This window comes from Silurus aristotelis (genome assembly GCF_946808225.1).
Source record: "Silurus aristotelis genome assembly, chromosome: 18".
NCBI lineage: Eukaryota > Metazoa > Chordata > Actinopteri > Siluriformes > Siluridae > Silurus > Silurus aristotelis.
In genome coordinates, this window is record NC_139591.1 from 8681046 (window position 1) to 8698877 (window position 17832).

General features: G+C 36.2%; 1 protein-coding gene across 1 annotated transcript; it reads right to left on the reverse strand.

The window, feature by feature from the left end:
• Positions 1 to 848: 848 nt before the first annotated feature.
• Positions 849 to 17787, reverse strand: tmem135 (transmembrane protein 135). The gene is made up of 15 exons (XM_083569135.1): positions 17590 to 17787; positions 15984 to 16111; positions 11527 to 11619; positions 9327 to 9360; positions 9177 to 9242; positions 8903 to 8949; positions 8742 to 8783; positions 8508 to 8663; positions 6377 to 6446; positions 4910 to 5077; positions 4717 to 4780; positions 4559 to 4635; positions 4268 to 4366; positions 2018 to 2085; positions 849 to 1820 (listed from the first exon to the last, which is right to left on the reverse strand). Exons 1-15 carry the CDS (start codon positions 17728 to 17730, stop codon positions 1688 to 1690), a joined length of 1386 nt encoding a protein of 461 aa, XP_083425261.1. The 5' UTR covers positions 17731 to 17787; the 3' UTR covers positions 849 to 1687.
• Between the last annotated feature and the right edge of the window lie 45 nt (positions 17788 to 17832).

Here is a 17832-nt window from a genome sequence, read left to right on the forward strand (position 1 = left end):
GTTCTTTTTCTGTCTTAATATTCATGATCCCTTCAATTTGAACAATGTTGCCAACACCACTGGCAGAACTGCAGCCCAAACCAGGACCGACTCTCCACCATGTTTTACCGAAGGCCACAAGCACTCATTCCTCCATCTCTCTCAAACTCTTCTCCTCACATATTGACAAGTGGACTCAAACATTTCACACTTGGATTCACCTTTCTCTCATTTTCACTGATCTTAAATCAAATCTTTGTGAGCTTTAGCATATCTTAGCCTTTTCACCCTGTTCCCCTTCCAAAAAAGGAGTTTCTTGACTGCTACCTTTTCACAAAGACCATTCCTGATCAAGCTGTTTTGGACTGTAGAAGGGTCACGAAAAAGCTGCAAGACGCCAAGTCAGGTCCTTGTTTGAGATTTCCAATCTCTCAAAGAAGAAACTCTGAGAAACTTTTCAGATTTTGAAAGACTGATTGGCATTCCAGTCCTGTATTCTTTCTGTCCTTGACCTCACCTGCTTCTTGAAATTTCTTTAGAATAGCTTGAATGATCTTTAACACCATTGAGAAATTATTACATATGGTCATTACGCTATTGCTGAAACAACTCATTTAATGGCGGCCATAGACTTTGGCGCAGTAAAGTTTATATGTATTTTTTGTTCTTCTTAGGCATCATAAAAATATAACATTATAATAGTATTAACACATTATTAATATTAGACTGGTGACATAGAACTTTATTATATACCACTATCTATATTAATGCTGTAAAAAAGCATCTTGAAAAATGTAGAGCCCAGAATGTTTTACTGCATTTAAATTAGTTGTACTTCTTATTTAAATTACATTTACTAACTCCAGCAATGCTGTGGAAGACATTTTAATATAAATTCTTTAATTATAGAAACATGAACATTGCATAAATTACAGTTTCATACAAGTAGAATATTCTGATTACATATATAATCACTACATAATTATTAAAATTAAAGAAAGAAATCTGTGCTGCTGTATTGTTTCTAGAATTCTACATGTTCACTTCGTTTCATTGTATGAACATGCTGTCTATCAGAAGAAGCATGTACCCAATCAGGGTCAATCTTGGGCAAGTAGGGTTTAACTTAAAACTACTATAGCTTTCTCTGCTTCAATGCTCTTGGGTTATGTTTTATGCATTTCAGGAGATGTCAGTAAGTATATGAACGCAAAACGTTTCATTTCGCTACAGAGGAAATTCCTCCGAAAAGCACGTGGCTGATACATGTTAGCTCATACGTGGTGACGTGAGCGAATGAAAACCCAGATTGTTCCACAGAACATATTCTGAACAGTGTTACACATTCTTTTGTCTGTAAGCAGTCTAGTTTAAAATCACATCTAAAATTAAGCCGTTACCTCAGATTCTCACAATTCCAACTAGAACATAAATAATGGTCTCAACACCATAATTGTGGACTGAATGATGAACACTATGTACCTATGGCCATAACAAGTAAATAAGCCGTATTTCTCACAACATTTCAATCTGTTTAGCTGTGGTAGGAAATTGTTTCAATTTATCCAAGGATTATAAGAGGATATGAGGATTTAATACTGCCTTCAGGCAGTGCCAGAATGTTATAATAACATCCAGTGCAATGCCATTCACATTATTTGTGGAAAAAGGCTGTCTGGGTGGTCAGTGCAGTGGTCTCCATGGCTTGTTAACTCAGCTGTATGTCTGCATCTTGAGAAAACAGCGTGTATCTGGTGTCCAGCTTAGGAGAAAAGCCTTTGAAGTGCCTAGAAGCCTCAGTCCCGAACACATCCAGCACTTTTCTGTTCATCAGAGCAAACCTGAAAGTAAAAAAAAAAGAAAAAAGATTGGAAACTGGAGGTTATCTAACAAGCATCGCAAAACTCTGGATTTAACTTGCTTTCAGTTTGCTTTATTTTTGCCAGAGAATATCTCCCACACCAAAAACACCCACGCACTCTGCCTCAGCTCCTGCTAATAAGCAACAAGCAAAGAAACACACTGAATATATACTGACCTGCCCTGGGTCAGTCGCAAAAGAAACTTCCAGTATGACGGTCTCAGATTTTGCACTTCCATCACTGCCTAGAAGGAATCAACACCCAAAACAACAAAAAGTCAGAAAACCACTTCAGGTGATAATCTGCAAATGCTAAAAGATTCAATAAAATCAACTGGGTTAATGCCAACCAATCTTACAATGTGTTATAACAAATATATAAATGCTAAATTATTAATAATTCAAATCGGGTACAGATGCAAGCTTTACAAAATGCTTTTTCATTGCCAGGTTTCCACATCCTATCTTTAGCCATGACAACATAGTCTGTAAATTACACTTTGGAACACTGGGTAAAATGCAAATAAAAACAGCATGCTAAGCTAAGCAAATCCCATAAACCCATATTTTATTCACAAACATAGAAAACATAAAATTATAAACAGGCAGAGTATCTCAGAAGTAAACGTGAGCAGAGTTTCAACAATCAGCAAAATCTCTCTGCAAATTGTGAAACAATTTCAAAATAATGTTCCTCCTCATCAAATTGCAACGAGACTTTAGATATCTCATCATCTATAGTACATAACATCATCAAAAGATTCAGAGAATCTGGAGAAATCTCTGTGCACATGGGACAATGATAAAAATCAATATGGATTGCCCATGATCTTTGGGCCCTTACGCAGCCTTGCATTAAAATCAGTAATGGAAATCAAACACCTCCAGAAATGTCCCTGAACACGGTTTGGCAGGTCATTTTTACATTTACATTTGACAGACGCCCTTATCCAGAGGGACTTACAATCGATCTAATACATACAACTAAGCAGCTATGGGATTAAGGGCTGTGCTCAGGGGCCAAGGAGTGGCAGCTTGGTGTGGCTGGGATTTGAACTCATGACCTTCAGATCCAAAGTACAATGCCTTAACCATCAAGCTACCACCTATAATACACAAATGCAGTTTGAAGCATCGCATGAAACGAAGAAGCCATTTGTGAACATGGTCCAAAAATGCTCCTGTCTTTCTGTGCCAAAGTGGGAAACTGTTCTGTGGCAGAAATCTATTAATATTTAAGTATTCTTCGAAACAATGGATGGCGCGTCCTCCGGACTAAAAAGGAGAGGGAGGATCTCACTTATCAACACTTGGTTTAAAAGCCTGCATCTCTGATGGTATTTTAGCAACACAATGCTAAACCACATACTACATCTATTACAACAGCTTGGCTTGTCCAGGTGCAAAAGTGGCCTGCAGTCCAGACCTTTCACCAATTGAAAAAATTAGCATTATGAAATGAAAAATAATATGACAATGAAAAACCCAGGATGTTGAGAAGCTAGAATCCTGAATCAGAGATGGGAAAACATTCCTCTTCCAAAATGCCAACTTGTCTCCTCAGTCTCTTCAAAATATATAGACTCTTGTTAAAGAAGTATACATATATTATATATATATTATATATATAAAGGGCCCTATTTTGGGACCTGTTATGGCCATTAAATGCAAAATGACCTTTTCTCCCTTAAAATGGTTTAATTGTTCAGTTACATTTCGTATGTTTTCTATTCTCTATTGTGAATAAAATAGGGGTTTATGAGATTTGCAAATTATTGCATTTTGTTTTATAAAAGCTTTACACAGCATCTCAACTTTTTTGGAATTGGGGTTGCATTTTGGTAAGAGAAGTGTTATCAGAAAATCATTAAAATCTAATTTAATTTATTATCTTTTTTTTTTTTTTTTTTTTTTTTTACAAAACACTGTCAAAAAGCAGTTTTTTATACTTGTTCTTGCTGCCACCTTCAGTTGAAAAGAAAAAATTGCAACATAGTGGCTGGCGGGAAACGTATGGTTGTGGGCCTGGACTTTGGACATCCCTGGTCAAAAGCATGTGGACAACTGTCCCTCACAGCAAAATGTAAACCTTCCACAAACATAAGGTTAAAATTGTAGCACTCACATATTGCAGAATTACAATTTCCCTTCAATAACACACGTTTCAGCATTTTGAGGCTAATTCTAGAAGGATATGTACAGCAAGCAAATATGGTTGTAATCATACATTAGACATATTTTACCCAAACATTGTAGATTATAGTGGATACAATTTTACACATTAAGGTGTTTCAAACGCTGACACACACAAGGGCACTCACTGGTCAGACTGTTTTTATGATAATCAATCTGTGACTTTGCATGAGTGTCCTTTAATGTTTCATGAAATTTTGTGGATGACCCTTTATTGCAGTAGTGAGGACTTACAGCTTGGAAGCAGATGGCAGTTGAGATGGCATAGATTACTGTGTCAGAATTAGGGAAGTAGGGGAAGTGTCCTGACTCGATGCCTTTGAAGTAAATGGTCTAGCAAAAGATGATAAAATGCAGTATTTTTTAGAAATACAGTGATTTTCAATATGCAATAGAAGATGCTGGCTTAAAAAAAATGTTTCATTTAAAAAAAAAATTGGATAAGCACCACTTTAGGATGTACCACAACAAAAAGCTATTTTTAAGCTAAATTTGAAAATACATTGTAATAAAATGTAAATTCACCTCCACAAGCTTGGAAAACAGATACATTGAGATGGTGGTGCTCTTATAGAAGAACATAGAGGTGCCAGCAAGAAAGCCTGAAACAACAGAACTGTTGATGAGAAAACCAATAGCAGCAAATAAACAATACAAAGAAAACACACACACAGAATAAGTACCAGCAATAAGTGCATGGAGTTCATCATCGAGGTTCCGCACCCACCTCAGGAAACAGCTAGTTCCCTTCAAAAGGAGGAAGAAGACAAGTACAAAAGTGAATCATTTCAAGCTTTAATAAGAAAAAAATCCAAAATTACAGTAGACAAAACACACCACAAAGCATATCAACTGTAAATCGGTGGCAGACTCTACCTTGTAAATGCTGACAAAAGAACCGAGAAATGCTCCTAGCTGGAAATTCTCCTTATTGTAGAGTAGTGATAGAAGACGGGATGGTTTGGTGAAAACATGCCTAAACGTTGATGGAACCTTCAAACAGCATTGGATGAGGTAACCCACGCTAAACATGCGGATGAATCCCTTTAGACACACACAAGAGTGATTTGATCAGTTTAATCTTTCAGATGGCAGATTTTAGTTATATAAATATGTTAAACACTTGTTATTGTACAAACCTTTACAGTGATCACAAAGTCATTATAATGATATCACGATAACATAATTTTATAATACATTTTATATATAAAGTTGCTTTTCAGATATTAAAAATATAAATATTTTTGATTTTATAAATATTTAATTTTTTTACTGAGTGAAAATATCTACTATATGTACTTTCTACTTTTTTTCTTCTCAATTAATTTTTATATTTGTAAAACTGTATTTATTACAATAAAAATGATAATTCATACAATTGATTATATAATTAATATAATTAATTCATACACTATTTTGGTATTTTACCATATTAGGTTTGTGGACACCTGACAATTACACCCATATGTGTTTTTTCCCCAAACTCTTGCCACAAAATTGGAAGCCATACAGCTGAATGTCTTTGTTTGCTGAAACATTACACTTTTCCTTTACTGAAACTAACAGACCTAAATAGGTTCCAGAATGATAACACACTCATTCTAGCTAGCTCTGGATTAGTTGAACCGAATCAGAACTCCAGGTGTGTTTTAGGACCCCTCACCTAATATCAGTGCCTGACCTCACTAATGCTCTCTTGGCTGAATGAGAACAAAAATCTCCAAAAAACAAATGAAAAAAAAAAACAAATCTCCATAGACAATATCTAGTGGAAGAGCAGAGGATATTAAACAGCAAAGCGGGGCTATATCTGGAATGGGATGTTCAACGAGTACATATGAATGCTATGGTCAGATGTCCACAAATCTTCAGCCATTATGAGTTATGAATGTTTTATGAAATGTTAAAAGGAGAACCTTTAAATACTTACCCATTGGCTAAGAACTAAATGTGCAGTGAAAAAGTGCAAATGATCTGTTAATCCTATGCAAACCTTCTTCACATAAACACACCAACAGATACACACTTGTAGTCGCAGAATTATAAATGGCATATACACTTAGTACAGACTCTTAGACTCTTACACCTAGCATACCTAATACTATACCTACCTAATAATGTGTTTCATTTTTTTCCTCTTGCCCCCCCCCCTTACACCTTCTGCTCTGCTCTTTTCTGTCAACTACACATGCTCCTGAGGAACCAGTGACCATGTCCCTGTTTTTTCCTTGCCACTGTCAATACTGGCCTGTTCATTAGAGATAGTAGGGACTCATTTATGAATTTAAATTTCATAATATATTCAATCTCCTTTGGGACACTAAACATTGTTTGAACTCTTACTTTGATGCAGTAGGAGACGCAGTTGTCTTGGTAGTGTTTGCAACACCTATGTCTTGGTCCATGTTTGCATCTGGAATGGGACAATGGAGCCCAGAACATGCAAAACAGCATTAAACAATACTGTTTTTAACAGGTGTAAAGAAATGCTGTAAAGTAAGAATGCATTCAAAAGTACATATTTTGCTTGTATTTCTATTTTTTATCAACTTACAAAATGCAAAGTGAGTAAAGAAAAATCTTAATCACATGAGTATTTGCTGTCACTACCCTCTGTCTTCAATTCTTACACTTGCACACTTTGTACATTTGCACAAAGTAATGGATTTTGCAGGATCAGAGTCAGGTGTATGATTAACCAATTATGCCAAACAGGTACTGATGATCAATTTCATATATAGATTATAAACACAGTCATTAAGTGAAACAGAAACAGCTGTACGGGAGGCTTAAACCTGGGTGAGGAACAGCCTAACTAGCTATTTAGGTAAGGTAGTGAAAGATGGTTTCATGGTTCCCTGGTGGTCTAGTGGTTAGGATGCGGCGCTCCCACCGCTGCGGCCCGGGATCGATCCCCGGTCAGGGAACCGACCCCAGCCATTAGGGTTGGAAAAGCCTTAATGCCGGTCCCAAGACCGGATAAATGGGGAGGGTTGCGTTAGGAAGGGCATCCGGGGTGAAAACATGTGCCAAATCAAACATGCGGATGGTCCGCTGTGGCGACCCCTAATGGGAGAAGCCGAAAGAAAGTTTTAGTGAAAGATGGTTTCATGTAACAGGTCATACTCCACGGCAAGACTGAGCACAGCAACAAGACACAAGGTTTCTTCTGACAAAGATTTCAAAGCAAACTGGTGTTTCATCAAGTGCTGTTTAAGCTATTTTGAAGAAGTACAAAGAAACCGTCAATGTTGAGGACCATGGTGGTCAACCAAGTAGACTTAATGCAGCAGATGGAAAGACACATCATGCTTACTTCCCTTTAACATTGGAAGATGTCCAGCAGTTTCATCAGCAAAGAACTGGGGAAACCAGTGTGAACCAGGTACACCAATTTACTGTCTGGCAAAGGCTGTCCAGAAGTGGTCTTCATGGAAGAGCCATACCTTCAAAAATTGAAACAAGGCTAAGCAACTCAACAGTGCACAAAAACATAGGAACTGGGTGCAGAGAAATGGCAGCAGTTGCTCTGGACTGATGTGTTAAAATTTTAAATATTTGGCCGTACCAGAAGGCAAGCTGGACTGAAGAGTGGTACAATAATGAGCATCTGCAGGCAACAGTGAAGCGTGGTGGAGGTTCCTTGCATATTTGGGTCTACATTTCTGCAAATGGAGTTGGAGATTTGGTCAGGATTAATGGTGTTCTCAACACAGGCAGAGACTTTTTTCATCATGCAATACCATCTTGAGTCCCAAGTTTATTCTGCACAAGGACAACAACCCCAACCATACAGCCAATGCCATTAAAAACTTCAGCATACAAGAACAAGAAAATCCTGGAAGTCATGGTTTGGCCCCTGTAGAGTCCTGATCTTAACATCCTTGAGTCTGTCTGGAGTTAAATGAAGAGACAGAATGATTTGAAGCAGACTACATCTACAGAAGATTTGTGGTGTCTTCTTCAAGATGTCTGGAGCAACCTACGTGTCGAGTTCCTTCAAAAACTGTGTGCTAGAAGAAGTGTATCTAGAAGAATTGATGCTGTTTTGCAGGCAAAGGCTGATCACACCAAATATTGATTTGATTTGGATTTCCCTTTTGTTCATTTATGTTTCATCTTGTTAATTGATAAAAAGAAACTATGAACACTTTTTTTTAAAAGCTTTCTTACTTTACAGCCTTTATTCTCTCCTGCCTAAAACGTTTTGCACAGTAATGTAAGATTCTGAAATGACTTTTTTCAGAACTGTACAGCCCTATGCAACACACAGCTCTATCCAATGCACCATGCAGACAGCTATTGTTTTCATAGAATGATTGAATTTAAATGTGATATTTTTTTATTCATTTTGATTAGCATAGACTAAATTAAATAACCTGTAATATTGATTTATTTACATATATTAGGCTATACAGTAGGCACACTAATAATAATGAATCAGACCTTTCATAAACATTGCTCATATACTCACAGAGAGTCTAGCAGCCTGCGAGTAAGGGCAGTGATGGATCTTCCGCAAGGCTGTTCCGCACCTGTTTGAGGTAAAGCTGGCCGTTCTGAGAGAGGTGCACTAGGCAAATCAGCTGAGCTAGAATGTGTAGGGATCTCCTCCTTCCCTACAATAAACCTTTAATAACAAAGACATACTTCAGCAATGAAACCAAAAGCATAATATGAAAAGTAGCAGCCTAAAACAAATACCTACTTTAATGCTGAGAAAGCAAATCCATTGAGTCCGTCTTTACATCTGAAAATGAAACAGATATGTAAAATATCTTCAAATTGATGCTTAAATCAACTTTTAACAGCAGATTTGTATAAATCATTGAAGCCACATAATTCACATAATTCCAGCTTTCCACTCACCTGAAGAAAAACATGTAGAGTGATGCAGTAATACAGAAAAGGAGAACCTAAAAATGAGATACCAGCTGAGATTGAATTTGGGTAACCAAGTTATTTCCATATCAAATGCGTGCAAATTAACTTCACATGTCATCATGAGAAAAAAGAAAATATACCTCCTTCTTGCAGAATCTACCTTATTAGTCATGTTAGCCTGTTACTAAATACATTGCTGCAGGGGCTTGTGTATTTTTATCCTTTTACTTATAAGTAGAATAAGTAACAATAAGTGTACCTCTCCGTGTTTTAAAGGCTGAACAATGCCCCGTGTGACAGCCATCCGAAATACTGTCTCAGTTGCCTAGAAATTAGCAGACATTATATAATGGTTAGTATGATGTGTATCCTTAAATATATATCTGTTCTATTCTTTAAAAAATCTTACCAGGTTTGCCATATATATTGTTAGAAGTCCTCTCCTGCAACAAGACAGAAATGAAACACTATGTAAGACACCAGCATAAACAAGGTAAGCTGCTGATAAGCTGGATGGTCCCTTTCCTCTTTAGTCCAGAGGATGCAGAATCCATAATTTCCAAAGAGAACTTTAAAATTTTGTAAACAGTAAACTGTGTTCACAAACAATGATTTCTGACAGTATTTCTGAGCATCTGCAGTAATTTCCTTTACAGAGGCATGCCTGTTTTAAATGCAGTGCCACCTCAGGGCCTAAACATCACAGGCATCCAATATTGATTTTCACCCTTGTCCCTTGCACATGGATATTTCTCCACATTCTCAGAATCTTTTGATAAGGTTATGTACTATGGATGCTCATTTACATTAATTGTTTTTACAATTTTATGTTGAGAAAAATTGTTCCACAATTTGTAGATGCAGTTTTTTGCAGATTGGTGAACTACGATACTCTTTTTATACCCAGTCATATTAGTGGCCTGTTGTCAATTAACCTAAATAGTTGAAAAATGTTCCACCAGTTGTTTCATTTAATAGTAACACTTACCTTTCCAACCTTTTGTCCCAACTTGTTTTTAGATGTGTTACGGCCATCAAGTTAAAGTGTACCTTATTTTTTTTCCTTCAATGGTACATTTCCCCACTTAAACCTTTGATATGTTTACTATGATCTACTGTGAATAAAATGTGTTTATGAGATTTGCAAATAATTTAATTCTGTTTTGATTTATATTTTTCACAGCTTTCCAACTTGTAAATGGGGTTGCATATGGTGCCATCCGGTCCCCTCTAAAAGTACTAGAACAGCAAATCAATGCTTTGGTTTTTGCTTTACACTGAAAAGACTTTGGTTTGAGATTAAAAGATAATCTAAGATGATATATGACTAGTTCAGCCTTCATATCCTCATATTTACATCTAGATTTGACACAAAAAAAAGTTCGCATCATTTGTTTGAACCCACCTATTTTTCACATTATCAAAAATATTGGAACATGTGGCTGACAAGTGTTCCTTGTTGCCCAGGTGTGCCCTGTGAACTGATTGTTCAAATAACTAAAAATTAAATTCAATATATCTATGCTTGGTTTGAGCTCTGGTTTTCACCTATGATGACTGCATTTGTGGATCGAAAAAAGTATATACAGTACCACCATAGCTCTGGATAAAAGACCAGCGCTATCTGAAAAATCTATTCTTTTCATTGCATAAACTTTATGCATAGCTAAAGGACAAATGGAATGTCCTGCAAAAAACTGATACCACTGGTGAAGTAACACCTAGACAAAAACACTGTACAGAAGATATCATAAGATGTAAACCAATCAACAGACAAATTCAGAATTTCCAATCGGAATTCGCTAAAATATACAGAGATGAGCCACAAACGTTCTAGAACCAAGACTAACTTGAGGTAAAATGATGGAAAATCTTAAAGTGTGGACAAAAAAAGGTGTCTCCCTATGGTAGAAGTGGTCTAATGGCTTGGAGTCACATGACTGCTTTTGGAACAGGCTCAATAATAATTATTAATAGTGGAAATCATGACGGTAGCAAGAGAATTAATTCAGTAGACTACAGAAACATTCTGTCTGCCAATTTAAAGAGAAATGCATCCAAATGAATTGGGATGTACACAATCATACAGCAAGACAACAGCCCAACTCACACCATCAAAATATCCAAAAAGATAAAGTTGAAGCTTTTAGATGTCTCCTAAAGAGACTGACAGAGGAAACTACACAAACCGAACAACTGAAAGTAGCTGGAAAAAGCCTGAAAAAGCATCACAAAAGAATAATACAAGTTTGGTGGTGTCAGGGGCCACTGGCTTGCTATTATTTTTGCAAGCAATGGGATATGCAAACAAATATTAAGTGTTATTTGTTTTACTATATGTTCCAATCCTTTTGCTCACCTAAACATTGGATGGTCGGCAAACAAATGTGCGGTTTTCTAAGTTCTATGTTTGAATATGAAGAATTCCATTGCTAATTCTGATCTTCATATTCATCTTAGGAGCCCAAAGTCTTCAAAATGTGAAAATGAAATAATTGGTCATTCAGTACTTTCAGAGAAGACTGTAGCCAGTTTGTTTATTGTATATACTGTGATCTACAGATTTGGGTTGATAAGCTAGCAAGAACCCAACAGGAATCCGAACAAACCTGCTTTTTCGCTCTATCAAAATAGCGATGTATGAAGCTGGCAGAGCAGCTCCAAAGCCTGACGACCAGGAGTAAAAGCGGCCCAGCAGCTTTCTGTAGGGAAAAGGACAGAATATAACAAATGGAATCAAATGTGATTATTATTATCGAAACAGATGCAAAATGAATTCAATCTGCACACATTAGAGCTGGATGTTTAGCACAATAGAGCATTTAAACTAGATCTTTGCTCCTTGCATTGCATGGCATTAATTCTGGAATATTACAATTAGAAAATAGATTTCACAATAACAATCTGGATGTTGGACTTGATGTAACAGCAGCCTATAAGATAAAGTTCAAGAGGTTCAGTTAATGTTCACATTAGAGCACTGGAACTGTTACATAATGTGTACACTATGTGTGACTCCCCTTCTGTAAAATTTAAATCAATGTCCTTTAACAAAATCTTTATTATGTTTATTTGATGTTTTATGTTGGTGAACAGCACTCTTTTTCACATCAGTTTATTATTCATTTTACAAGTCCTAGTGTACGAGCTGTTACTACAAAAACAATATTTTATTTGAACGAGCGTTATCCAATGAGAGCAGTAAGTGCTACTGACCAATCAGATTCAAGAATTCAACCAAAACAATTTTGAAAGTCTTGAAAACGAGGTCATAAAGCACTTTAAACAACGGATATTGTCTGAAAGCCATTGTACAGAAATAAAAAGGCCATAAAATCAAAATGTATAAGTTTAGTGCTTATAATTGTGACGGTACACAAAATTTACGGTTTGGTACGAACCTCGATATTCAATGTTCGGTAAAATTCCGGTATGTTAGGGGGAAGAAATCCAAAACAAAATTGCTTCCCCCTTTTTTTTTTTTTTTACATTTTACATTTTTACACAATTTAAATGTTTTAAACAATTTTGAATAAAATACCTGTTTGGTTAAATAATATGTAAATTTATATTTTATAATATTTTATTAAAAAGAAATTAATTAATTAATGCAATACACTTTTTATTATATTGATTGAATTGAGTAATCAATTAAATTGACACAAATTAAGTTGATTTAATAAAAATGTAATTAATGAGATGGGTAGTAATGAAGAACAAATACTTTGTTTCGGTACTTAAGTTACTGTACATTTTTCTTTCTTTCTCATTAAATTTTTACACAAATATTTGTACTTTCTACTTCTTACATTTTCTAACCAGGCTCGTTATTTTAGTTTTAATCTATTTGGTGACATGATCAATATTTTTTTCAGTTTTCAGTCAATCAACCCATTTCCTGTATTTGCGTAGCTTTTTCAATCTACAACTGGTGTATCATTCTCTGGCTTTCACACACCACAGATGTAGGCTAGTTTACGAAGATAACAATGAACAATTCAGAAGGCAACAAGAAGTATGAAAATAACATGGATGAGACAGAAGGAGTCAGTGATGTAAACATGACTGAGACCAGAGACATTCCTGATCACCTGATCATCATCATCTTTTCTCTGCTTGTGTTCTATATGGTGGTTGTTCAGCCTGAATACATTCATTAGGTAACACAATTTTTTATTCGTTTTGTATTAATATATTAATTAGGGCTGTCAAAATTACCAGGTTAATAATGTGTTAACGCAAATTAATTTTGTGCAAAGGGCTCTAGTTTTAGTAATGCGGAATTAATGCAGCACGCATTTCTGTGTGACCATTTTTATTAAAGAACATAATAATTAATAAATAAATAAATATAAAAGTAAAAACCTTCAGTGCAACACACTTTATTCCTTTCTTTACCCATTATACACTCATAATCACAAATAAAAACGCTGTGGTTTTGCAAAATAAAAGAAAACAGACAGGGGGCGCTTTCTGCAGTCTCTGTCACCTTCCTTCACAGACAGAAATAAAACAACCCGAATCTCAGTGAATACTTGCCTCACAGACATAATAAATATAAGAATAGAAAAATTAAACAGATTAAAATCTACTTTTAATTAAACAAATTCACATCGAATACAAAGGTTCCCTGATGCTGTAATCCGTATGAAAGTTAGAAGAGGTACAGTTGCTCCGGTATCACCCCATTAACCGTCCGTGTGGAAACATAGCAAAGGTTCCGTTTTGTGTCCTGATGATTTATGTAATTTAAAACACCATAATTACATTTACAAGAATATTTTGTCTGCGTGCTCTATGTTGAGTATTTTTTCACTAATAATAAACATATATTTGCATAAAGCATCAATATTTGTCCATGCCCATGTTGATTAGAGAATTAAAATATTGGAAAGTATTAATTTAAGGTTAATTTAGAACAGATCAAATGTGCGATTAAGTGCGATAAATCACAAGCTAACTCACGGCAATCATACAATTAATTGTGATTAAATCTTTAAATCGAATGACAGCCCTATAATTTATATGATGTGAGGCCCAGTTACCAGCGTGACACTAAAACAGGCAGTAGTAATAGCTACTTTTTATTAAGTACATGCCAGGGCCCAAACTTCTTTACTTTATCTTGAGTAATATGTGTAGTCACTACTTCAACTTTTACCAGAGTATTTTAAAACATTAGTATCTGTACTTCTACTTAAATGAAGGATGTGCACTTTTGCCATCTCTGTTCCTTCCATCCTTCACTCCCTCGATATGTGGAATTGTCAGGGTTTTGTTTTTTTAATATATAAAATAACTATATAGAAATACTTAAAGATGGACATAAAACACTAAAGAATCTATATCGCTAGCCACTTCCTGGTTAGCGGCTAACGTTAGCGCTATGGATTCTTTCACATTTCCATGCATTTGTAAAACAAATGTTATTTCCAGTAGGGAGTGAGTAGCCACAGTGACTCTGCGTGAACTGTAGTATGTTTTCAAGTTTAATCAATTAATTAAAAAAAAAAGAATAATGCTCTCAAAGTGCAAAGCGGAGACTAAACAAATCTGGGTCTGCGACACATTCCTGAGGGAACTCGGATTTGTGTTTCACACCTACAAAGGATTGCATTCAGTACATGTGTGTACTGACACAATATTTGGTATGAATACATGTCCTGTTACACCCCTAGACTATAAGTTTACCCCTTATAACACGACAGTGACAAGGAAAAAACTTATATGAGAGGAACCAGACTCAAAAGAGAATCAGTCCTCATCTGGGTGTCACCTAATGTCCATTCATTATAGTTATGAGATCCTTTACCGATATGTTTCCTCAAATATATAATTCCAGAAGTTTTTTTAAACAGTAAAATATATGATTTTCAAAAACATTTGGCTTGCAGTGCAGACGTTTTCTTCTGAATGGGCAATTTTATTGTTAAAAACAAACAATAATGTAAACCGAATGCTGGCTGCATTCATTCATTTAATTTGTCTTGACAGGCCAGAGATAGAACAAAGCCAGCCATCAGGCGAATACAAAATTTTTTACTAGCCATTTTGCCCAGAAGATTAGTCAGACACATTTGCACATTGTTTGAGGTATTTTCTATTGAGACAAGCAAATTCATTCTCCAGTGACCCCTTTAAAGCCATGTGCATGCAGGCAATCTAAAAACCGGTTTTCAACTGCAAACTGCACTTTAATATAAGCTTTTGTGATATTGAAAGACAATTGTATTTTTTACAAATGTCCCATTCAACAAAACCCAGCAAACTGAAAGTTTAACATTTGCATAGGGATATCCTCAGACCATACAATCTACCCAGTCAGCAAACAAATTTGGCACAGATTTGCCATTCATCTGGCACAGCTGGCATTCATCCGGCACTGGCATACAGCATGTGGGCCAAACATGGCCTGGTTTGGCAGAGGTGGAACCGATTTTAAGGCGGCTCACAAGACATGGGCCAGACGTCATTTTGGACCAGTTATGGGTATTTAACTTGGCTGAGACTTGGGCCAGTTATTGCCAATGTGTGGCCCTTGTCTGGAATCCAGACCTGGTCCACACTAGGACCGTAATCCATTGTGGTATGTGGGCCAAGGGGCTATGTGGTTAGTTTACTTTCAATAAATCACAATCTGTATGCTGCTTTTATATATTTATATGTATGTATGCCATTTGGAGAAAGAATTTTATTCAGAGTGTTTTTCTCCATTTATACAAAGCGGTTGAGGGTTATACATTGAGCAGTTGAAGGTTAAAAGCCTTGCTTATGGGCCCAGTGTTGACGTGCTTGGACTAAACAGTGACAGTCTAGTCAGTAATCCAACAACTAAACCACTCCACTATAACTGCTCTAGCTTTACCAACAGAGGCAGGAAAAAAAAATCCAGATTCCTGATGATTGTGTAACATAAATGCATTCTGTAGAACACTGTATACTGAACCTGAACTTTACCCAGTTGACAAGAGCAGAGATAAGAAAAACCTGTTCATTGACATGTAAAGTGGTTTTGCTTTTACTTTAAATAATTGTAGCGACAATGCAAGCGTTTGTGTTCTTTTACCTAAGTAGGCAGAAAAAGACGATGTACAGGCCTCCATTTGTAGTTAGAAACGATGCAGACTGCAGGATTTCAAGGATGAGTCTCTTCTTGTAATAGTCTTTTTTCCTTCTTCTTAGGATAGCTGCAATCTGGAGAGGCAATACATGTGTATAGTGAACAGGCAGGCTTTTCTCTGTACATATTTACAATGCATATAATCGTCATTTTGATACAGTCCTGGTTTATGTTTCTGATGTTGTAATGTCACCCAAGGTCTAGAATGAACTTAGTGTCCAAATCTTTGTGTAACTGTCTGTCTTCTAATGAGCATTGCACTTTATGGAGTAAATAAATTATGACTTTTTGCACATTTGTATTGCTGTATTAACTCCTCTCTAACAGAATTTTGGCTTGAAAATGTTTTTAGATTTGGCATGGAAACATAGCAAATGCTCATTAGCCCAAATAACTCATTAGTCTATAAATATGATAAATTGAATACTCTATATTTGGGCCCAAAATGCATTTTGCTACTCAGCTCTACTCAAATAAACACCTAATACCAAATCTACATGACTTTTGGAGCTGATGTTAACAGCTGTCCTGCACTTAGTATAGACCTCAGACTCAGTGCCACAGAGCTGAGAGTCCAGTTTCAGTTTTCTCACTACTGGTTTAAGAGTCTGACTGGTTACATGAGCTGATGCTCGCAAGAGCCAATCCGTGATCTCGATTTATCCCAGCGACCAATCATGTCGGATTTGTTTGTCCCACCCACAAACTTCATCCTCATATATTGGATGTATTCAGTTTCTAAAAGTGGATTGAATCAATCAGGAACCATTTTCTTGATGTCCAACACCAAGCTGTTTATCAGCACTGGTTTATGAATTGTCTTCAAGATATAAAGAATATATATATATATATATATATATATATATATATATATATATATATATATATATATATACACACACACACAAATATTTAAAGTTTACATGGGAACAAGATGAACTCATTCCATAGGAAATGGTTGATTCTCCTCTATTCAAGTGTCTGCAGATAATCTGCTTTCGTTTTGTATCACGGATTGTTATGCAAATGACAAGGATGATTAAACGAATATTCAAAGTAGTTTGGTCCATCATCTGAACCTGTATGTGCCACGTTCCCCTGAAAAGATCATGTACATGTGCTGGTACTGATCCGTACACACAAGTTCCCAGTAGCACCGTTATACATGAGCACCCGATCAACTGGGATCATCAGTATAAACTCTCGCATGACGTAAGAGACAAACTTATCGCATGAACTTACCACTGTTAAATCTCATTCCCTGAATGACAATCGGGTTGCACTAGATCACAGCTGACTAAGCATACAAACCATAAACCATTATTAAACACAGCGAACAGTCTTGGCAAGAATTCAGACTGTAACATGCTTATTCATATAACTTGCACAGATACACAGAACTACCTGCAATCCAAACCACAGCTAGCACGATTATGCTTTTTAATGCTAGCTACAATACTGACCGTAGCCACCTAGCTCACTTGCTCTCCTTCTCTCCCAGTCCGCACTACACAAATACGTGTTAAAAAAATAAATAAATAACAATACCAACCAGATATAATGGTGCATATATTTTGAGAGACACCTCCAGAGCCCCCGCTGTGACTTGCAGCGCTGAAATCGTACAAGATGGGCTCCATGTATGTCCTATTTCATAGCAGTTGTGCGGTATGGACTTGCTAAATGCAGCCATGTTTTACTGGAGAACGCGGGAGCGCGCACTCGCTCGTCAGGGCGAGCTCTTGTGCCGAATGTGACCGAGATGTCAGTCGAGTTTCGTTTTATACCAATTTTA

Excerpts from the sequence above, each read along its gene's own strand:
- tmem135 (XM_083569135.1), bottom strand. The coding sequence starts at position 17,730 with ATGGCTGCATTTAGCAAGTCCATACCGCACAACTGCTATGAAATAGGA. Across the intron at positions 16,112-17,589 it reads TATATGCACCATTATATCTG|ATTGCAGCTATCCTAAGAAG; the intron begins GTTGGTATTGTT and ends TTGCCTCTCCAG. Across the intron at positions 4,636-4,716 it reads ACTCCATGCACTTATTGCTG|GCTTTCTTGCTGGCACCTCT; the intron begins GTACTTATTCTG and ends CTGTTGTTTCAG.